The sequence below is a fragment of the Osmerus eperlanus genome, chromosome 4 (assembly GCF_963692335.1).
Source record: "Osmerus eperlanus chromosome 4, fOsmEpe2.1, whole genome shotgun sequence".
Taxonomy (NCBI): domain Eukaryota; kingdom Metazoa; phylum Chordata; class Actinopteri; order Osmeriformes; family Osmeridae; genus Osmerus; species Osmerus eperlanus.
This window is the reverse complement of record NC_085021.1, coordinates 22,693,173-22,716,330: the sequence shown is the minus strand read 5'-3', so window position 1 is coordinate 22,716,330 and position 23,158 is coordinate 22,693,173. Positions and strand designations below refer to the sequence as shown.

General features: G+C 46.9%; 3 protein-coding genes and 1 long non-coding RNA gene across 8 annotated transcripts; 1 reads left to right on the top strand and 3 right to left on the bottom strand.

The window, feature by feature from the left end:
* Positions 1–1,180: 1,180 nt before the first annotated feature.
* Positions 1,181–10,927, bottom strand: sephs3 (selenophosphate synthetase 3). The gene is made up of 8 exons (XM_062460367.1): positions 10,508–10,927; positions 4,030–4,133; positions 3,757–3,864; positions 3,409–3,563; positions 3,081–3,171; positions 2,856–2,955; positions 2,332–2,544; positions 1,181–2,100 (listed from the first exon to the last, which is right to left on the bottom strand). The coding sequence occupies exons 1-8, from the start codon at positions 10,803–10,805 to the stop codon at positions 1,850–1,852; spliced, it is 1,320 nt and encodes a 439-aa protein (XP_062316351.1). The 5' UTR covers positions 10,806–10,927; the 3' UTR covers positions 1,181–1,849.
* Positions 4,652–9,447, top strand: LOC134019453 (uncharacterized). Of its 2 annotated transcripts, none has more exons than XR_009930015.1 (2): positions 4,652–4,700; positions 9,111–9,447. It is a non-coding gene; the product is annotated as an uncharacterized LOC134019453 (long non-coding RNA). The 2 variants fall into 2 exon arrangements; XR_009930014.1 differs by lacking the exon at positions 4,652–4,700 and adding an exon at positions 5,509–5,648.
* Positions 10,928–11,981: 1,054 nt separating the features above from the next.
* Positions 11,982–21,791, bottom strand: ikbkg (inhibitor of nuclear factor kappa B kinase regulatory subunit gamma). Of its 4 annotated transcripts, XM_062460362.1 has the most exons (16): positions 21,463–21,791; positions 20,510–20,650; positions 19,970–20,277; positions 19,692–19,760; positions 19,433–19,534; positions 18,567–18,752; positions 18,064–18,122; positions 16,154–16,204; positions 15,404–15,506; positions 14,723–14,838; positions 14,371–14,523; positions 14,062–14,140; positions 13,843–13,977; positions 13,387–13,523; positions 13,078–13,142; positions 11,982–12,922 (listed from the first exon to the last, which is right to left on the bottom strand). In XM_062460362.1, the coding sequence occupies exons 2-16, from the start codon at positions 20,646–20,648 to the stop codon at positions 12,720–12,722; spliced, it is 1,905 nt and encodes a 634-aa protein (XP_062316346.1). In that variant the 5' UTR covers positions 20,649–20,650; positions 21,463–21,791; the 3' UTR covers positions 11,982–12,719. The 4 variants fall into 4 exon arrangements, with proteins under 4 accessions (XP_062316346.1, XP_062316348.1, XP_062316347.1 ...); XM_062460364.1 differs by lacking the exon at positions 19,433–19,534; XM_062460363.1 differs by lacking the exon at positions 16,154–16,204 and having other exon boundaries at positions 21,463–21,789.
* A 197-nt stretch (positions 21,792–21,988) lies between these two features.
* On the bottom strand, positions 21,989–22,994 carry cav4b (caveolin 4b). The gene is made up of 3 exons (XM_062460366.1): positions 22,755–22,994; positions 22,443–22,630; positions 21,989–22,329 (listed from the first exon to the last, which is right to left on the bottom strand). Exons 1-3 carry the CDS (start codon positions 22,977–22,979, stop codon positions 22,176–22,178), a joined length of 567 nt encoding a protein of 188 aa, XP_062316350.1. The 5' UTR covers positions 22,980–22,994; the 3' UTR covers positions 21,989–22,175.
* Between the last annotated feature and the right edge of the window lie 164 nt (positions 22,995–23,158).

Sequence of the window (23,158 nt, the reverse complement as noted above, 5' to 3'; positions counted from 1 at the left end):
TATTTTTAATAGATTAATACAGCCTATAAAAACTAAATGATTATGAAATTATGAATTTTAATTGTATTTAAAATAATTGACTAATTCAAAGAACAACAAAAAAATACTTGTAGGCTTAAAGGCGCACACGATCATCCTCACATTCTGTTCCTGTCGATCCTGCATGAGGGAGGGCCGAGCCAACTCACACACAGTCAGAGAGTAGTCAAAACTCGGAGAGCCATGACAAATCAATGCATTTTTAAAGATATGTGGTTACGGTAGAGTATGATTTCATTTAATAATTTAATTCAAATTGTTTTCACACCTATCATAGTCAAATTCATAGTTGAAACATGTATTTTTTAAAGAGCCGTTCGGGAGCCAAAAGAGACGGCTCTTTTTAGTGAGCTGAGCCATACGAGCCGGCTCACGAAACAGAGCCGGAATGCCCATCACTACTTAGAATAGAAAGTTCCTTGTTTAAAACCTTTCTGACTCAATAACTATACTGTGTGTTATAACTATGACACAGTCATGCACATAGACACAGCATTCAAGCAAAAGAAATACAACCAATCAAGTAAGGACATGTTTGTAGCAACTTGGCTTTGATAATGAAGACTGTGTTTGTTGTACTGTGTGTGTGTGTTTCTATCTCTCTGTGTGTTTTTCTGTGTGTGTGCTTGTTGTGTGTCTATGTATCTGTGGGGGGTTGGTGTGTGTGTGTGTCTATGCATGCATGTCTATGCTTGTGTGTGTGTCTCCAATTCGAATTTGATTCGAAACTGCGTTTCGAATCAAACAAGCTATAATCTTACGATAAACTTGATCTAAAGCTAGCTATATGAAATACTACTAACAGCAATTGATATGTGGTGGTAAAAATGTGAAAAAATGAAGGATTTTCATCAATTTACCAGCTAACTTGCTTCGGACACTGAAAATGAATGGGGTTGAACGGTGGAAAATGCAATGTTTGGAACTACAGGTCGCATGTGACACGCTTTACTTCCGCATTCCTCGATAACAATGGGAGTCTATGGAAGTGTCGCAACTCTCTTTTTCTATGGCTCTGGCTCCCAGTTCCAGTTCAATGTCCGCTTTCTACTTCTTCAGTCTTTTTTCACATTGTGTGTTCATACACACAGCAAAATGTTTCACACATTTACTACAATAACTCAAAACTCAACAATAGCAATGAGGTTTTAGATGGTTTAATTGATTGTGAAATGCAGGATACAGAAACACACAACTCATGACTGACAATCTGCAACACCAATCCCCTTCCAAATACATCCACTCCACCTTCTCCCATTGCTTGGGGTTTACAAGACAGAGCATCATTAACAGGAAGGGGGAGGGACTTTGCAGTTGAACAGCCAATAAGCTGACAGAGATGGCATCCCAGACCTCCTTACGGGCCCAGAGAGAGTTGCTCAACCCTCCCCCTGGGCTGGGCTTGGGGGTGGGAGCCCTGATTGAGTTTTGAACGGTACCATTTGTTCACATTCACCAACAAGACATGTTAACGTCACCCAGATCCTTCAGTTTCAAACCTCTGATGGGCCATTACAGTTTAACCTCAACACTGACACACTCCACCCTGGATACCCACACACACACACACACACACACACACACTTCAGTAGCTTTGAAGGGGTCTTGCTGGAATGTAGTTTTATTTCATTTGGAATAATCTGATGGATAAGACAGCAGTCGACACAGGAAGGAGACTCAGGGAACAGCATGATGGAAAAGTCTGAAGTGATCAGCTGTGACTGATGGTGGACACACACACACAGACACACACACAGACAGAAACACAGACAGACACAGAGAACCAGAGTGGCAGCGTGTGTGGTAGAGTTTACGACAGGGTGGGGCTGGGGGCGGGGCTTGCGGAGCTGTTGTCCTGATTGGCCGCTTGGCTCCCTCTGGACGGAACCTCGATGATACGTGGCTTGTCGATGATGCGAGCACGGCGGTCGCCCTTCTCTACTATTCCGATGATCCAAGCTCCGCCCACTGACCCTTGACCCCCGAACCCTGCCCCCTGACTCTTCATCTCAGCACAAAACTTGGCAGCTTGTTCTCTGGGAAGACATACCAGTAACCCCCCTGAGGAGAGAGGAGGAGGGGAGGAGAGGAAGGAGTTGACAAAGAATTAACATCACCAATCTGTGACCTTATAGACCTTTTAAAGAGAGAGTTTGAGAAACGAGAGAGAAAAGGAGGAACAAACCAGCTTTTGCACAAGAACATCTTAACGTTCTTTCACATGACTAAATAAAGCTCATGCAGTGACCGTAGGACTGCCGGGTACAACTGGCCACGACCGGTTGCACCTACCGGAAGTTTCTGCTGACGTTCCCTGCACCAGGTTGAAGATGCTGCCGCAAGCCTTGCTGATGGCGGCCATCTTGGCGATGACTGGCAGGTTGTGGATGACGAAGGCCACGTCGCTGCGCTGCTGGGACGCCAGGTTGTTGGCGTGTCCTAGCAACCCAAAGCCCGTCACGTCTGTGGCAGCGTGGGCCTGGAACCTGTGCATGAGGGTCGCAGCTGTGGAGGCACACACACACAGATGCATGTAGCAGCCGAAGCTTCTTCTATTGCGTATAGACACTTTTACTGTCCTATTTACAGGTCAGTATTTCTTCCTGTTATGGACCATGTAAGCCATGTCTACACGACCAAGCTGAAGGGCCCTAATCGGCTGGTCAAAACTGGGAATGTTGTTTGGGTACAATTAATACTAGATCTGACACGTGGTGGAACCTTCTGTCTCGCTTATCCAAACTAAGCAAGCTAAGCCAAAAAAAAAAAAAAAAAAAAAAGATATAAAATACTGTAATGATTCTGACAACACCTACCTGTGCGGTTTAGCGTTGCCATGGAGAACATAGCTTCCTGGTAGGCCAGCTCCACTTCCTCCTTGGTGACCACTAGTTTGATCTTGTTCCACCTGTCAGGCTGGGGGGGGAAGGAGGGGAGACAGAGAGAGATAGCAAATGAGAGGCAGAGGGAGGTTGGTCATTGGTCACTGATTTGAACCAATCAGAGGTGAGTGAGGTGAAGCTGGCGTGTGATTGGCTGACCTGCTCCAGCCACTGGTGAGCGTTGACTGCCACCTGTGTCCCAAGAGGCTTGGTGAGCACCAGCACATCACCTGGTACAGCACTGTCTGGCCTACACACACACACACACACACACATTTTATCCTGTATGTTTAGGCACAGGTGCAGTACACATAGATAAATAGATAGACAGAAAGAGGAGAGAGATGAGAGAGAGGACAGAGAGATGAGAGATGACAGAGAGGAGAGAGAGAGATGGATGGGAGAGAGAGATATGAGAGAGAGGAGAGAGAAACAGAAAGAGAGAGAGGAGGGCGACAGGCAGGAGAGAGGCAGGAGAGACACTCACATGATGAACTCGTTGGGCTGACAGACGACTGAGGCCACGCCCCCTACAATGATCCATGGGTTGACGACCGTCTGTCCGCCCGTCACCGAGGTCCCACCTTCCTCCGCCGCGTCCCGGAAGCCCCGCATCATCAACGGCATCACACGCTCGCGCTCCTGGAACACACACACCGGTGCAGACACACACATGGACACACACACACACAACAATACATTACTAGCTGACGCTGTGACACTAGATGTGTGAAAAGCATGAAAGGGTCTCTCTCTGTATGTGTGTGTGAGTGTGTGTGTGCAGGGGGGGCAGATATACAGAGAGAGAGCGAGAGAGACACACACGGAGGAGCACCTTCTCGTTCATCTTCTGGCTGATGCTGAGCAGCATGAGCATGTTGTCACACTCTGTGATGCCCATGGCATACAGGTCACTGAGGACATTAGCACAGGCTATCCTGCCCTGGGGAGGAGGGGGGTGTAAAAGAGAAATTGAAAGATAAAAAGGAAGATGAATGCAACAGTTATTCTTTTGAAACAGATAACAGCCAGGGTCAGCACCAGTGGAATGTTTACTAACTAAGAGGTGAGCGGTTAAGAGTTGAAAAGTTAAGAGGTCAGGACCCACCATCATGTAGGGATCTTCTACAAGAGGATAGAAGAAGTCTGTGGTCTGGACCAATGAGAGCCCTCCGTGCCTCAACGGGGTGACGCACGAGTCCATTCCTATACCTGCAACGACGAGAACACAGGACATCAACTTCACTCACAGCTGCCCACGCTACGATAACTAATACAAAAATGACACGAACAACGAAAAATAACAAATAAAGGAAGATTATTTCATCCAGAGGCATACAACTAACCCACTCCCACCACAACACCACTACTGTACTTTAGTTTAATACGATTTCATCAAGAATGGGTTCAACAAGATCTGGTTGTGCGCAATGGATTAGCTACCATTCTGGTTAGGCTACATTAACACAGTCAGAAGTGTTGTTGGGTGATCGTTATTGCTGACTCACGGAGCACCCTGTGTGTAAGCTACTCATTAACCCCGTCACCAAACATGATAAGACCAGGTTAGCTGAGGCTAGGTGGCTAGCAACTACACTAGTGTAGTTGCTAGCCACCTAGCCACACATTGTAACTCATACAAAGATTAAGCCAATCAATTGTTACTGTCCACCCCTCCCCCCCTGTCAGTGAGGAGTTACTAGTTCAAATCTAATAATTCATTACCGACAGACGACAAGCAAGACAACATGAGCTGCAGCAAAGAGACAAAGAGTGAAGGTAGTATGGTGTTCAGGGAATGTGAGAGATTAGGTGTAGAGTTGCATAATTTATCAGGAGAAAAAGATAAAATCGATATCAAGTTGTTGACCAATAGGGTCTTGTTTGAGATTCACAGGTTTGTATCTTTGATGGATGTAGGTACAGTGATTCAAAGTGTAGTTGACATTTTGTGTTACAACTTTGTTTTAAATGTAGATGATCGCAGGGCCCTTGAGAGGTGGGGTAAGTACATATATCAAGAGAACGTTGTCAAGGAATCGTAGATTTGTACATAGAGAGAGGGTCGCTTTTGAAGAGAAATCAGTTAATTTTGGTCAATGTACACAGGCTGAGAGCCAGGAGCTAGTAGCTAGTATCGAACTGGAATGTGTCAGGGCGTAGACAAGGTTGTTGTGGATTTAGAAAGGGAACTGAAGGAAAGGGATCAATTAGTGCAGGACTTTGAGGTTCTGCTTAAAGAGAAAGATAGGATAGCCAATGATAGGAAAGAGAGAGGTTTGAAGCTGTATGAGGCTGAGGTTAAGATCAGCAGCTTGCAGTGTAAGCTAGACAAGTGTAGTCAGAGGTTCTCAGATAACCATAGCACCAGATCCCTGGTTAAGAAGAAGTTGAAGAGGAGGGAAGATAGGCTAGCACTGAAAGAGCAGGAGGCTGAGAGCCTTAGGCTTCAGAACAGTGTGTTGGAAGTGGCCAAGGAAGAGTTAGAAGAAAGGTTAGTAGGTCTGAGTCAGGGACTATCACAAATGAAAATTTAGAAAAGGAGGGAGACTCTGCGTTCTAATTATTTAAAAAGAAAGACCGATCAGGTAAGTGGTAGAGCGTCTAGTTTAGTAGAGCAGGTTCAGAGTTTAAATGAGCAAGTGCAGTTTTGGAAAGGGGAACATGCTGCCGCACAGGAGGAACTAGACAGGTTTATACAAGGGCAGGTCCCCACTTTTGAGCATGGTAGGTATTCAGATGTTGTTAGGGAGGTGTACATGGATTTGATCACAACTATGGGGGTGAGTTCCACCAAAGCATCTGAAGTTGTGAAAGTTGTGTTGCAGAAGCTTGGCAGGTCCAAGATAGGAAGGCTTCCTATCCAGTCTTTTTGTAAATATATGGTGTTGGAAGCAAGACAGGTGTCGTTACAGCATCTGCAAAGTACTCTGTTGTCAGAGAATAACTTGACCCTTTGCACAGATGCAACAAGTAAGTTTGGACACAAATATGGCACTGCAGGCATCTTTTTAAAGGATGGTACTAGACTCCATTTAGGTGTGAGAGAACAGGCATCCGGTTCTGCCCAGTGCACGTTTGATACTGCGCGGGAGATGATTCATGATGTTGTTAGCAGTGGTGGTGAAGAAGTTAGTGATTTTTGTGAGAAAGACATTTTCTCCAAAATTAAGAACCTGATGAGTGACAGGGCTAGCACAGAGAAGAGGTTCAATGAAATACTAGCTCAGTACAGAGCCAGTATCCTGCCTGACATAGTTGAGGACTTTGATCAGTGCAGTGAGGTAGAGAAAGCAAGACTGTGTGGTGAATGAGCTGTTCTGTGGTTTGCATCTCATTGATGGTCTGGCCCATCAAGCAAACACTGCCTTGTCTACCTGGGAAGACATGGTTTTTGGCAGTGCAGAGATTGGAAGCTCTAGGCACCCCGGTTTCCAGAAGAGTTGTGGTGAAAGCGGAGCTGTACACCTTTTGAGAATAGTGTGTAAGCTCATTCAAGAGAGTGGCTGTGAAAAGAGTGGCAAGCCGGTTCAATTTCGAACATTTTTGATGGACAGGAACGGAACGGATTTCGTTCCCCTTGCTCCTTTTAAGGGAAACAGGGCAAATGTCACATTTTACAACTCAGCAGGTTTGTATTTTTTGAGTAGGGATATTTTGGATTTCTCTTGTGCCAATAGAAGTGACAATAGGTTAATAGAGGCTGTGTATGAGGATCTTAATGTTCCTCATTTCCTTGCAGGTTGTCGGGCCTTGGGGCTTGTAGGGAAGTGAGTTGTTGATCCTGTGTGGGAGGCACTTTCTAGGAAGGAAAATGTGCTGGTAATGAATGGCAGGTATCAGGAGCTTGTCAGAATGCTTAGAGAGTGGCAGGTGGATGGAGCTTCACTTCTTACAGGGGAAGTGACTCTCTTTGAGGACATAGCTGTCCATGATAGTCCTGTTTTAAAGTGTTTGACTAGAAAGACTGACATAGATTTTGATGGTTTGACAGTGCAGGCTGTCGAGATAGTTTTAGCCAGCCTGGTTAAGGTGTGTAGCAGCATGCTAGCGGACCACTTAGTGCATGAACGCTATGCAGATGTGTCTGAGGAATTGGTTGACCAACTTGCCTCAGCACCTAAAACCAATGTCAGTTGTGAGCGCGACTTTGGGGTTTTTGATAGGCTTCTTCGAGAGAAAGCTAGGGCAAAGGTCAACACACTAGAGGGCATGATGCTTTTCAAGCAGAATCGGTCTTAGGAATGGCTGTCAGGGTTAGATAGAGACAGGAAAGCACAGGTGTTATCTGTAGCTAGAGCACCAGTGCAAGAACAGAGAGCTGTTTTCTGTGAGCGTGCTCAAGCCATTAGGGATGAGAGACTTCGAATTTTGCAGGCGTCTAGGGTCAAAGAGAGAGAGAGGGAAGTTAGGGATGTTGCCACAAAGCAAAAGCTGACATTGGAGATCGGTAAGTATGGGGGCTTGTGGACCACTTTAGATGAAATAGATGAGCAACTAGAGAGTTTAGGTGAGAGATCCAAACTGTTAGCTGTATCAGCACAGTTGAGGTTTAGACGGGTGGTACTAGGGATGAAAAATGAGAATGGTGTCTTCAATCTAAGTAAGGACAGGAGAAGATTGCCTTTAGAGACTCTCATTAGGAATCTTAGGAGTGTAGTTCAGGCACCTCTGGAGTTGGAGGACACTGAGGATAGGCAGTATGGGTGTGCATCAGCACATGTTTTTGCAGAGGCAAAGGCTGAATTTATACGCCTTGCTGAGAAGCAGCAGGCACTTGTTCGGGATTCAGGTAGGAAGAGGGGGGGCTCTCAAAGGTCATAGTACCTGATGTGCAGTCGGCAGACCAGCTCCTTGGTAAAATCATCAGACATGGGTTTGATGAGGATGGGACTAAAGTCTGGTACAGAGCCACAGTTATAGGGGAAAAGGAGGTCAATGGTAAGACCATTTCCCATGTAAGATACGATGGGGAAAAGAGACTGTGGTGGTTTGATTTATGGTCCGATTTTCAGGAGGGGTATGTGGAGTTGTTGTCTGTCAGTGCTGCAGACATGATAGGCAGGAAAATAAAGCACATGTACATAGATAGTGATGATGGGTTGGAGTGCTGATATCCAGGTAGAGTAGTGGGCTGTAGCACAGGTAGTTTACTTGTTGTAGAGTACGAGGGTGAGGACGAAGAGGAGGGGGTTTACGAATGTCCTCTTTTAGATGATTATTTAACCCTTGTGTTATCTTCGGGTCATTCTGACCCATCAGTCATTGTGACCCACCGTCGTATTGCGACAGATTTACCGCATACAAAGACAAAGTGAAGCATTTTCTTTTAACCGTTGGGCTGTCTCAGACCCCCCACATTGCAAAGGTTAAAAGAAAATTATTTTAATTTGTTTTTGTATTGGGTAAAATTGGGTAAACACAACGATGGTTCGTTATGAACCTTTGGGTCATGTGACCCGAAGGCAGCACGAGGGTTAAATCATGAAGTCAGATTTACATAGGTTGTAAAGCAAGGCTGTTGAGCGGGATTTAAAAGCCAACAGTATAGAGTAGGGCATTGGCAGACTGTTGAGCGGGATTTAAAAGCCAACAGTATAGAGTAGGGCATTGGCAAACTGTTGAGCGGGATTTAAAAGCCAACAGTATAGAGTAGGGCATTGGCAGACTGTTGAGCGGGATTTAAAAGCCAACAGTATAGAGTAGGGCATTGGCAGACTGTTGAGCGGGATTTAAAAGCCAACAGTATAGAGTAGGGCATTGGCAGTTAGACTGTTGAGCGGGCTTTAAAAGCCAACAGTATAGAGTAGGGCATTGGCAGTTAGACTGTTGAGCGGGCTTTAAAAGCCAACAGTATAGAGTAGGGCATTGGCAGTTAGACTGTTGAGCGGGCTTTAAAAGCCAACAGTATAGAGTAGGGCATTGGCTATAATTTGTAGTTATTGTGTATCTTCTAATATTAATCTTTTCTTTTAGGTTGAAGATAGCTGTATAATTATTTGTAACTATTGTGTATCTAATATAATCTTTTTCTTTCATGTAAGATTTCTGATGTAAATAGTTCCCTCTGCATATATTCTTATCTCTTATAGGATGTTTATATAGCTAAATATTGGCAGTTTGACTCTAGTAAGGCTGTTGATCAGGTTTGATATTAATATTTAATAATTTATGTATTTCTAATTTCAGGTATGAAGAGAAAATGAAACAGCAGCAGCACATTCCGTTTGCAGTGAGGTTGTATAGTAAAATGAAGTTTTCATAAATATGTTTATAAGTAACTTATTGTCAATAAGTATTTGTTACAAATGTGCACTTTTTTCTCTCTTTTTCAGATGAACGTGCCTTCAATTAGCTACACATTTTCCAGGAGTTTGCTCGATCGCCTTTTTGCTAGGGGTCGGGGAATAATTTTCCAGTATCCCATATTGGCTAATATGGGTTAACTGGTTTTTTGATTCCCTCTGGAAAATGAGTTAGGTTTCCTATTAAATATGCATATTAAACATTGTTGTTCTTGAACAAATTTAAGTCGTGTCATTATTATATTACATGTATTATGTTTCAATGGAATAACAATTAAAATTACATTCATTTAAATAAAGACAACGAAAAGTAATTTAGAGGTCCACTTTTGATAACATGTTATTATAAATCGACTGGACTGGACAATATAAGAGTACAGACAAGAGAAGAAACGCTTCTCCACCCCATTCACTGCAATGAAAAGCTTCATGGAACTCTGACTCGGAATTTGAGCTTCAGGGACGCTTGACAAAAAATGACAACATTTGGCGTGTCGGACGTTTTAGAGTTGTTTATGTGATGTGTTCCCATCGTATTTAAGACTACATATTTTACAAACAAGAGGTTTGTTAACGTAGCTGTTTACATATCTCACTCGTACTGGCTAATCAGCTAGCATGTTAAAGTAGGCTACATCCAAAGTCACTGTCGTAAAACTAGCCTCTTTTTCACAAACAGCTGATTAACGGAAGTAGCTTCGAGGTAAAATTAAAAACCTTTAAAAACGTCTAAATTGAGCAACTATTGTTGATATTATTGTGCACACGTATTTCAGTATAGTTAATATGTAATTTAATTCCATAATTTCCCCAGGAATAACTATTAAAACGTATTTCAGGAAAAACGCTCAAACGGGTTTGTCCTCCCTAACACTAGTTGGATAACCGAGACAGCGCGTGGTTTACTAGACTACTTAGCCGGCGAAATCTGTTAAAAAAATGTCACAGACTGACATCTGGAATTAAAGTACAGAAACTAGTTAGCTAACGTTAGCTAACCAGAGCTAGTCTAGCCAGAGGGAACACCTGCCTCAATTGCAAATACAGTATAAGCAGATGTGGTATGAGGCTCGACATGGGGTTAGCTGTCAATGCTAACATTAAGCAACAATCTACATATGCAGCAAGCTAACGTAACCTAAACATATGCTATGTGTATATGTACGCACAGTAATGAGTGCATAGCAAACTAGCCATCTACCACTAAGTAATGCACAAAGTTTGTGTATACACGGTACAGATACTAGCTAGCTAAATGCGTGTTGTCTTCTGGTTTCTTACCTAGTCTTGGACCAGCGTTTGCCGGCGAGATTTGTTGAACGAATTCCGAGGCTTGATCCCCGGCCTCCGGAACGCCCGGTAGCCGGTCAGGCTCCAGTCCCGCGAGGAGTTTGAGCAGTGCCTCCTGCGGGACTTTGCACCCTCATCCCTTAAGGTCGGAGAACGCTGTAAGTCGGAAGCCCCTGTCCAGGCCATGGTCCTCGGGGCGGAATGGTTTGTAACCGGGGGGGAGAGAAGCTTCGGTCCCCGTAGCTCCGCAAGCCTCGACCGGTGTGGCCGGGGGAGTGGAACCTGACATGTTTGTCCGGTGTGTAGCTCGGTCAAAGTTGAGCGTCGTTCGCCAAAACCTTCACGGGTACAAAGTGTGCGCTGCGCGCGCTGAAATGAATGAGCGCGTGTTGCTACCGACGGGCGCTCGGGAGGAGGTTTATTTGAATGACGTCACTCGCTCCTAAGCGACAGGTGTTTCCTTTCTCAATGGATACGTTGCTAAATATTGACAGTGATTTTACTTTTAAATGCAGCAGGAAGTTTGTCGCACACTCCTTTTGATATTTGATGACCGAACCAATTCAACAAAAAGAAAAAAAAAGTAGATTCAAGCAGAGCAGAGTACAATAGAGTACAGTAGAGTACAGTAGAGTACAATAGAGTACAGTAGAGCATTGTAGTCATCATCAAGTAGGCTACACATCAATGATGCAAACTTTTTTTATAAACATTTTTTTGAAAATATTCTTCTTGTGGCTTTCTGCCATGCTCCATTGTCAACATACGTTTGTTGTGCGTGATAGCCATGAAAAAAGGCGCACAATGACAATAAATAGAATTGATCATGCCACCAAATACAGCTTAAAACTAAAGTAACAAGCCTGCCGTGAAAGTCTAAGAAGTAGAAAGTACAGGTATTTGTGTAAAAAGTAGAGTGAAAGTAAAAAGTTGTCAGAAAAATAAATACTGAAGTAAAGAACTGATAACAGAAAAATATAACTTACTTAAATACAGTAGTTTAGTATTTGTACTTCCCATCTCTGCTTTATTTTAGTCATACATTATCTTAATGATTATCCACAGATTAATATTTATTCAAAATGTCTTACCGGAACGGTCTCTTCTCTAGTGTATCCAAGTGAAAGTTACAGCATTAAGACATTAGTGGTGATGTTAGAATTATGGATTGCTGAGTCTTAATCTTCTGCTTTTGATTTGATTTTTGATTTTTTTTATGTTGCTCTGGATAAAAGCATTTCCGAAAAGGATAAAACGTCAAGTGCCGCCAGCACTTTTTACAATGACACTCATTGTGTGTGAAACCATATGATAATTTTACATTAATGTACTTACTGTTGGCTAGTCAATCCCTTTGATTATGCAAATTGAAGTTATTAGATGGTGTGTGTTTGTTTATGTCAGGTCATCATTTCTGATATTACCTGCTGTAGTATCCCTCTCATTGAAATACTATACAACAAAATGACATTTCATCCAATATCTATATTTATTTCTTAAATTCTCATACAACAATTTAAAACAATGAGTTTTCACGAAATAATCTATAATTACAGACAATATTCACACATGGGACCTCAATGTGCTTACATTCTGATAGATACACAGGTGCCACAGGTAAGGAGACAAGGTCAGGGTCAGAGTATGTGTCAGAGGTCAGGGTTAGGGAGAGGGGTGAGGCTTTGGGTCGGGTACATCTCGGAGGCAGAGAAAAGAAGAGGCAGGGAGAGAAGAGAGGGAAGGGAGGGGAGAGGAGAGGAGGGGATAAAGGAGAAGGGAGGAGAGGGGAGAGAGGAGAAGGGAGAGAGGGGAGGGAGGGGAGAGAGGAGAGGGGAGAGAGGAGAGGGGAGAGAGGAGGGAGTTTATTAAACTTAATTCAGAAGAGAACACTGAGCAGGTCTACCAACAAGGCCATAGTCATGGTGACGATGCGTCCAGGTTCCTGTTTGATCATTCTGGCTCTCCGTAGATCTTCCCTCCGTGGTCCTGCCACCTGCTGCCCTCATCTGCACACGTTGGGGCTCAACTTTCAGCTGTGTGTGTGTGTGTGTGTATGAGTGTGTGTGTAGGTGTACTTGTTTTACTAACCTAATGGGGACCTAGACATGTAAATGTGTAACTGAGAAGAGACGATATCTGCAGTTTGTCCACTGAGGGGTCTTGTGTCACTTTGTGTGTGTGGATGTTAGGATGAGTGTGTGTGTTACTGTATACAGTCCATGACGTGTATCTGCAGTGTGTCCATGTCGGGGGCCTGGTACTGACACTTCGGGCAGCGGTAGTCTGGAAGCTCCTCACTCCCAGCCCCACCCCCAGCCCCGCCCCCGGCCCCGCCAACAGCCAATCCCACGCTGCGGAAGGAAGATGGGGGCGGAGCCGTGTTGAAGGCAGCACCTGGAAATACACCTGAGAGAGAAGGAGGGAGGGAGGGAGAACTTTGAGAACTATCTTACACTAGATAGAGAGATCGTGTAGGCATGCATTGTGTCAGGAAATTAGCAGTGAGAGTGGTTGTATGTATGTGTGTGTGTGTGTGTGTGTGTGTGTGTGTGTGTGTGTACCTTGTTGAGGTCGAGGGGCTCTGAAGTCCTCCAAGTGTCTCTGCTGCATCTCCTCCATCCGTGCCCTAAACACACACACACACACACACACAGATTATAATCATGCCATGCACACAGTCACACACAGTCATTTTAGATACATACACTTTACCGACACACTCGTCCTTTTAAAGATGCGTGCCCACACACAATCACGAGTGTGTGTGTGTTTGGATAGTGTCTCAAACACTCTTAATGAGCCTAACAACTCATGGACAGGAAGTGTGTGTGTGTGTACATTGTGAGGTCCCAGCCGTGGGCGGGGCCTACCGTGAGGTTCCTTCCTGTTTGAGCCGGTCAATCTCAGCCAGAGCCTGGGTCAGCTGGTCCTGTAGCTCCTCCTTCCTCTGGTTCAGCTTCTCCCTGGCCTCGCGCTCCGCCAGGAAGTCTGCTTTGTAGATCTCAGCCTGGACACACACACACACACACAAAATGGTCATTGCTCTGCACAAAATGTGTCTGTGTATAGTGTGTGTGTACCTGGGCTGTGAGGACAGGTACTGTCTCCAGGTGTGTGTGTGTGTGTGTGTACCTGGGCTGTGAGGACAGGTACTGTCTCCAGGTGTGTGTGTGTGTGTGTGTACCTGGGCTGTGAGGACAGGTACTGTCTCCAGGTGTGTGTGTGTGTGTACCTGGGCTGTGAGGACAGGTACTGTCCCCAGGTGTGTGTGTGTGTGTACCTGGGCTCTGAGGACAGGTACTGTCTCCAGGTGTGTGTGTGTGTACCTGGGCTGTGAGGACAGGTACTGTCTCCAGAGAGCCTCTCTGCTGCTCCACCTCCTCCTTCAGCTTGTCGATCAGGTCCTGCTTCAGAGCCAGAGCTCTCTCTGCCTCCTCCAGCCTGCTGCCCAGGTCCCCCCCCTGCACACACACACACACACTTAATACACACACATTCAATACACATGTATTCCAAACTTGACTCACACAGAGCCAGTGACTGACCTGGTTCTCATTCTTCAGCTTGGAGTCGTAGTCTCTGAAGAGACACGTGTATGCGTGCTGTAACTGAGTCAGCTTCTTCCTGAGACGGGAGAGGAGAGGGGAGGGGAGAGAGGAGAGGGGAGGGGAAGGAGAGAGAGGAAGATCAGAGGAAAGGAGGATAGTGATGACAAAAAGGAGGCAGAGAGAGGATAGAGAGAGAGGAGAGAGGGGGAGGGAAGGAGGGAGGAGGAAGAGAGTCAGAGAGAAAAGTGTGTGTGTAGTGTGTGTGTATGGTGTGTGTGGTGTGTGTGGTGTGTGTGGTGTGCGTACCTCTCCTCGGTCACTACATGTCTCTCGGTCTTCAGGGCTGTCTCCAGGGTCTGGGTCTGCAGCAGCAGCTTGTCTACAGTCAGCTTGTGTTGTCTCCTCTGAAGCTCCACATCTCTCTCTGCTGTCTGGAGCGCCTCTGTCTTACTGCACAGCCTGCTCCCTCACACACGCACGCACACACACACACACGCACACACACCATACACACACACGCACACCACAACAGACTAAGATACCTACGCTGCAATCCTCAGCTACAATACATGTTCACCACATAATTACATAACTAGACACACACACATGTACATACACACAGTGACGTCCACACGCGTCCACACACACACAGACGTACTTGTCCTCCAGTAGCTTGCGGTCGTGCTGGCTTCTCTCCAGACAGCTCCTGCTCTCTCTCAGTTCCCCCAGCAGAGACGTGGCCTGGGCCTTCAGAGACTCACAGTCCTTCGCTAGCTGAACACACACACACACGTTTACACACACAAGTAAATATATATACACAAACTGACATACATACACACACATGCATACACACACCTGTATCTGTATATATGTGTACGTATCTCTGTGTGTGTGTGTGTGTGTGTGTATGTGTATCTATGTGTGTGTGAATGTGTATCTATGTGTGTGTATGTGTATCTGTGTGTGTGTGTGTGTATATGTATCTATGTGTGTGTATGTGTATCTATGTGTGTGTGTATATGTATCTATGTGTGTGTATGTGTATCTATGTGTGTGTGTGTGTGTATCTATGTGTGTGTGTGTGTATCTATGTGTGTGTGTATGTATGTGTATCTATGTATGTGTGTGTGTGTATCTATGTGTGTGTGTGTGTGTGTGTGTATCTATGTGTGTGTGTATGTGTATCTATGGTGTGTGTATCTATGTGTGTGTAAGTGTATCTATGTGTGTGTGTATCTATGTGTGTGTGTATGTGTATCTATGTGTGTGTGTATCTATGTGTGTGTGTAAGTGTATCTATGTGTGTGTGTATCTATGTGTGTGTGTATGTGAGTACCTGAGCACACTCCTTGTCTCTCTGTTTTAGAAGAGCATCAGTTCTGTCCCGCTGAGCTGAGCTCTTCTGTAGACAGTCCAGCTTCTCCTGCAGCTCCCTGTGCCTGCACACACACACCAAATATATATGAATATAATTCAATATTAACAGGATCTGTGACTAAACTAATGTCTGTCTCTCGTCTGTGATCCAGAAGATTAGATGTCTAGCAAGACAGAAAAGAGACAGCTAGCAAGCAGACACACACACAGACATGCAAACATAGAGATAGACAGATATTGGGCCAGACAGAAAGATAGGCAGATAGGCAGCCAGACAGAGACAGAGATAAGGCAGAGACAAACATATTGCAAGACAAACAGGCAGATAGGAAGACAAACAGACAGACAGACAGGCATGCAGACAGACAGGCAGATAGATAGACAGACAGGCATGCATACAGATCTGGTCCAGATAGCCAGACAGACAGACAGACAGATATTGGGCCAGACAGACAGGCAGATAGATAAACAGCCAAGACAGGCAGACAGACAGGCAGATAAACAGACACGACAGGCAGACACACAGGCAGATAGACAGGCCAATAGATAGACAGGCAGGCAGACACACAGGCAGATAGATAAACAGACAGACAGGCAGACAGACAGGCAGATAGACAGGCAGGCAGACAGACAGGCAGATAGATAAACAGACAAGACAGGCAGACAGGCAGATAGATAGACAGGCAGGCAGACAGACAGGCAGACAGACCTGCCCTGCGTGGCCTGCAGCTGCTCTGTGAGTTTAGCCAGGTGGGAGGAGCTAAGAGGAGACAGGAAGCAGGAAGCACCAGGGGTGAGTTGCTAGATTACACAGCCTACACTAGCCAGCCTGCTGTGTTTGTAGCATCCAGTCAGCTAGGCTACATTCTCACTACAGTGTGTTTTTCACTGGCTCTGCGGTACATTCCCATTTATGGCTGCATTTCAATCTGCACATTTTTCAAAATGTCCGCAGCTGTGTTTTGTCAACCGTAATGCGGACCCAAATGTGAATGGGTATGTTGCACCACAATATGGAGCCCGCCCACCCTGTGAGGACAGATCAGTATGAATACCCTGCAGTGAGAGTGTCGCCTTACAGGGACTCAGAAAGTGAACATGTATCATGGCTAGCCATCCCAGCCAGGACAGCCTCCCAGCTAGCCATCCCAGCCTCCCAGCTAGCCAGGACAGCCAGGACAGCCTCCCAGCTAGCCAGGACAGCCAGGACAGCCTCCCAGCTAGCCATCCCAGCCAGGACAGCCTCCCAGCTAGCCAGGACAGCCAGGACAGCATCCCAGCTAGCCAGGACAGCCAGGACAGCCTCCCAGCTAGCCAGGACAGCCAGGACAGCCTCCCAGCTAGCCATCCCAGCCAGGACAGCCTCCCAGCTAGCCAGGACAGCCAGGACAGCATCCCAGCTAGCCAGGACAGGACCATAGCTAGCCATCCCAGCTAGCCAGGACAGCATCCCAGCTAGCCAGGACAGCTAGCCAGGACAGCATCCAGGACAGCATCCCAGCGAGGACAGAATCCCAGGTAGCCATCCCAGCTAGCCTTCCTAGCTAGCCAGGATAGCTAGCCAGGACGGCATCCCAGCCAGGACAGCTTCCCAGCTAGCCAGGACAGCCTCCCAGCCAGGACAGCTTCCCAGCCAGGACAGCATCCCAGCTAGCCAGGACAGCATCCCAGCTAGCCAGGACAGCATCCCAGGACAGCATCCCGGCCAGGACAGCATCCCAGCCAGGACAGCATCCCAGCTAGCCATCCTAGCTAGCCAGGATAGCTAGCCAGGACAGCATCCCAGCTAGCCAGGATAGCTAGCCAGGACAGCATCCCAGCTAGCCAGGACAGCCTCCCAGCCAGGACAGTTAGCCAGGACAGCTAGCCAGGACAGCATCCCAGCTAGCCATCCCAGCTAGCCAGGCCAATAGAGTTAGTAAAGAGAGTTCTTAAAAACCAGGTGTAAACAGAAACAATAGGTAATGGATAAAGAAAGTATATTTACATTTAGCAGACACTCTTATCCAGAGCGACTTACAGTAAGTACAGGGACATTCCCCCGAGGCAAGTAGGGTGAAGTGCCTTGCCCAAGGACACAACGTAATTTTGCACGGCCAGGAATCGAACCAGTGACCTTCTGATTACTAGCCCGATTCTCTAACCGCTCAGCCACCTGACTCCCGTATATATATCTGAAAGATGAGGCCACTGATCACCCATGAGTGTACATGGTTAGTCGTCATTATGTAGAATTTCACTGGATTAAAGAGTTTTTATAACGAATTGTGTCTTAACTTTTTTTTACAAAAGTTTGTATATTTTGTTCGATTTAAGGACCGACAGTTAGCTACCGTTAGCTTGTACCCCATTCAGGGTTCTGTTGCTATGGGTGACGAGACACCGCTGGTCCCATGACTACAAACTTCTGCTTTGTGAGAACGAGGTTGTCTCAACTTTGATATATTCACCCGAGACATAAACGTATGACGCAGGAAGAGCTGTTTAATGGTGCTCTGGATTACCTTCAGCTTCTCAAAGTTGACACAGATATAAATACACACCAAACTGGGTAGGACATAAAAGAACTTTCTTGTCAGGGGGAAGTTGTGACTGGTCTGAGAGGAAGTGATGTCATACCTTTCAGAAGAGTGCTGAGCATCAGATCGCTGAACCGTTTCCTCGGTAACGCCGCACGCCTGTAAGGAAGAGATCCGGAATGTTGTTCAACACCACACCACCACTAAACTGACTGTAGACATAGGAGAGCTAGAATGTGAGTGTGGAGGTGTAGATATAGGAGAGCTAGAATGAGAGGTTGGAGTTGTAGATATAGGAGAGCTAGAATGTGAGTGTGGAGTTGTAGATATAGGAGAGCTGGAATGTGAGTGTGGAGTTGTAGATATAGGAGAGCTAGAATGTGAGTATGGAGTTGTAGATATAGGAGAGCTAGAATGTGAGTGTGGAGTTGTAGATATAGGAGAGCTAGAATGTGAGTGTGGAGTTGTAGATATAGGAGAGCTAGAATGTGAGTGTGGAGTTGTAGATATAGGAGAGCTAGAATGTGAGTGTGGAGTTGTAGATATAGGAGAGCTAGAATGTGAGTGTGGAGTTGTAGATATAGGAGAGCTAGAATGTGATACCTGTGTCTGGACCAGCTGAGCTCTTAGCTGCTCCAGGGAGCGAAGCAGAACGTCTCTCTCCTTCTCTCCCTCCTCCTTCTCCTTCTCCAGCTCTGTGTTCTTCCTCCTCAAGTCCCTCATCCCCTCCTCCATCTTCTCTTTGTGGCTCTTCAGAAGCTGCAGGAACTCATTCCCTCCTTCAATGGGCTGCAGAGAGAGAAAGGCAGAGAGAGAGGTGGGGTTAGGGAGAGACAGAGAGAGAGGTGGGGTTAGGGAGAGACAGAGAGAGAGGTGGGGTTAGGGAGAGACAGAGAGAGAGGTGGGGTTAGGGAGAGACAGAGAGAGAGGTGGGGTTAGGGAGAGACAGAGAGAGAGGTGGGGTTAAGGAGAGACAGAGAGAGAGGTGGGGTTAGGGAGAGACAGAGAGAGAGGTGGGGTTAAGGAGAGACAGAGAGAGAGGTGGGGTTAGGGAGAGACAGAGAGAGAGGTGGGGTTAGGGAGAGACAGAGAGAGAGGTGGGGTTAGGGAGAGACAGAGAGAGAGGTGGGGTTAGGGAGAGACAGAGAGAGAGGTGGGGTTAGGGAGAGACAAGCAGAGAGACAGAGAGAGCAATTGAGGGATAGGGAGAGAGAGAGATAGAGGGATAGGGAGAGAGAAAGACAATGTTAGAGAGACAGAAAGAGAGAGATATAAAAGAGAGATGGTCAGTTGAAGGGATAGTAAGTCTTACTGAATCACCCCATGATCACAAGAGGAGAAAGGAAGGGAGGGAGGGCAAGCGGAGGACAGCGTAAAGGTGGGAGAATCTTAGAGAGGTGAGACATGGGTGGGAAGGGCATGGCAGACAGGGTTGATTGGTCGAGTGAGGAGAGTGTGGGCGGGCTCACCTCACTGTTCTCCAAGCCCCTCCCCTCCCCCCAGGCACCCCCTAGAGAAGAGGGGGGGCTGGGGGCTGCACTACTGATGGAGCTATGCACACTCTCATCACCCTACACACACACACACATACACATACGACATTATAACACAGAAAATGTAATGTGTGACATTCATTCGCTCTCTCTCTTTCTTACACACACACACAAATTCAAACTTACAGAAGACAAAGTGGGTGACATTTACACACACACAAATACACAGCCTCACCAGGCTGCGAGGCGTGGGCTGTAATTCACTGTCCTCTGTCCTCTTCTCCATCCCCCTCTCTTCTGGACTCTGTGAAAGACAGACAGGAACACAGGTCAGAGAGAGAGAGAGAGAGAGAGAGAGAGAGAGAGAGAGAGAGAGAGAGAGAGAGAGAGAGAGAGAGAGAGAGAGAGAGAGAGAGAGAAAGAGAGAGAGAGAGAGAAGGAGAGTGATGAAGAGAGGGAGAAGGACACCAGTCTGATGTTGCCCAGAGCATCAGTGAGGGAGTGGAGACTGACCAGAGGGCCTTCCAGAGGCCCGTTCCTCTCCGCCTGGCTCGGCCCAGGAAGGGTGCTGGAGCATGGGGGGAGGTGAGCCCTGGGGCTGGGGCCGGGTGGGAGGTGGGGGCTGAAGCTGGGGCCCAGGGTGGCGGGGCCGTTGGCCTGGCCCAGGAGAGAGTGGTTCTCCCGGGCCAGTCTCTCCACCAGGGACCTGGCCTCGTGGAAGCGACAGCTGAGGAACTCTCTCTCCTCCTTGGCCCGGCGCTGCCATCCCTCCATCTCCTCGCAGCGCTCACGTAGCGCATGGTTGCTGCGGCGGAGGGCCTCTGCACACACACACCACACACACCACAGACACACACCACACACACACACACACACCACAGACACACACACGCACACACACACACCACACACACACACACACACACAACAGACACACGCACCACAGACACACACACCTACATAAAGCTAAAGATCTACACAATGTAAACAGTTCAAACAGTAAACAGAGAGAGAGAGAGGGGAGAGAGAAGAGAGAGAGAGAGAGAGAGAGACCTCTGAGTTGCTGGTTGTCTCCCAGTAATCTGGTCACCACCTCATTGGACGCCAGCTCGGGGGGAACCCTCAAGGCCCCGCCCCCTTCCTCTCCCGCCATCTCCCACTGCAGGGGGCAGTCTCCCTGGGGTTGGACCATCCCTACACACACACACACACACACACACACACACACACACACACACACACACACACACACACACACACAGACAGGAAACACACACTTTATTAGAATCACATTTCACCTGTAGACCTATACCAGCCCCGGGCATGTGACCAAGATACAATATGCGGTAATAGGACGAGCACTGCGTGATGGATGGTTATTGTCGGTTTACCGTCACCCTCCATTATCGAGAGCCATTAAAACACGGCTAGCAGCATGACGTCACCCCCTTTTAACACCACGAGGTTACGTCAAGGACTGGATAACAACATGGACACACATGACTGCTAACACACGACTAGAAAAGTAAAGCTACCAAGCTGGTCACAGTAGCAGCGAAAACGTTGTGTGCGATTGAAAGCTGTAACGGATACTGAGTTCATTTGTTGTAACACAGAACCCGCTATACTCCTAGACAGCTAGCCTAGCTCTAGCAACCAAACTTTAATACGGTGCTCAATGATTGTGACTAGTCAAGCTAGTACCGGTATTTAATGCCTGAAATGTACAGTTAATGTGCTTATACAGCTAGCAAGCTAACTGCGGTGGAATGAATCCCATATCCACATTGATCTTATCGGGACATTGAGTGTTAACATTGTTGTTGTTTTTTTTGCTGTGAGCATTGCCGACGTGTGATTCCATTTAACGCGCCAGTCTATCTATTTCTTGGTAACAATACAGGACAGTCTAAATAACTTGTCACCCAAACCCTAACGTTGGCTGAGTTAACAGCTCGTCATTAGCTAGGTAGTTGCTATATTGCTAACTATGTTGGTGGCCTTACCTTTCGGTTTTGGATGTGCTGGTCCCCCTGTCAGTCACTCAGCTAAAGAAGTTAGCCAGCAGCAAGCTAGCTGCTAAGCTAGGCGTCGATTGTCTCCGCGTAACGCTAGCTACTTGACCGCCGACACCGACCAGCCCGTATTCTAATCATTAACACTTAACTAAACCATTTCATTTGCAGTTGCTGTTACTAACTCGCCAGCTAGATAATCCTTTAAAGAGAGCTGGGTGGCTGTCAAATCTACGGCCAGATAGCTACAGTTAGCTTAGGAATTCCCCTTCCTGCTTCCGCGGTGCATGGGTGACGTTAGTTGGGGTGGAGAAAGTCGATAACACGGCGAACCGCTGTACGTTCTGCAGAAAACTCTTGAGCTTGGACCCAGAGCTTGGGGATGCACCGCATGTAAAACCAAGAATTATTGTTTCAGTGACAACAACCCCCCACATTTTTCCAATAAAATATGACACTTAACTTTAAGCAGTTACAATGTTGGTAAACAGCAATGGAGACAAGAGTTGGATAGAAATGTGTTAGCCTTCATTAGATTTATTCCAACAGTACAAAATATTGACAGAATTAAAACAGACATAAGTATAGATAAAACAAGTCATATTAAGTCAGGCACATTCTAGTTCATTCACTCATACTTGACAAGCAGATTCCTGGCATCGGCATTCTCTCCCTCACACAGAATCACACATTCTGCCGCTCCCTCAGTACTCCTTGGCCAGTGAAATGCTAATGTGATCGCTGCAGCGAGACAGGGAGGAACAGAAGGGAGAGATGAAGATGTCCACCACACACGTCCACACCCAGCGCACACATGGGAGACAGGACTGGCACACCTGCACACACGGAGCCACACACCTGAGAGATGGAGGGATGAGACGGAGAGAGAAAGAGGTGTGAGATGTGTGAGAACTAGAAATACAGAGATCCAGAGAGAGAGAGAGATCCAGAGAGCCAGTGCTGTGTCGTACCAGATGTGCAGGCAGGCCAGCAAGGCGAGCAAACAGCCAGCCAGCAGGGCCAGAGGCAGGCCACAGAGCAGGGAGAGGCAGCGGTAGCTCCACAGCCTGACCAGCTCCCAGCTGAGCACGCTCCACAGCCACACCCTGTCTGCACTGTGCACCTCTGCAGGCTCTGCCAGGACACCGCTGAAGTCCACCTGGAGACACACACACGTATAAACAAACATTCACACATGTAAACAGATATATACAAACATACTGTGTAAATAAACTGTTCTACTCTCACTAACACCGACCACTACTGCTGAGGAGAGAGAGCACCTGCAGGTGTTGATTGATGCCGTGGGGGTCTCTGTTCTTCAAGGGGGAGGTGATGGGAGGCGTGGAGGGGGAGGAGACGGGAGGCGTGGGGGAGGAGGAGACAGGGGATGGGGTCGGAGGGGTGGACGCAAACTCTGGGGGAGGGGGGACCTCAATAATTTCTTCCTCTTCGTCATCATCAATCTGACAATCCACCAGGCAGTCATCACTCACCATCATCATCATCACTGTTGGGAGATGTGTACACACTGACATGCACACAGACATACACACACGTACATACACACACAGACATACACACACATACAAATGCACGCACAGACGTACACACACCTTTTCAGAGCAGGTTCTGCAGTAGAGAACCAGCTGTTCTTCTTGCTGTGTGAAGGTCTGAGCTGCAGAAC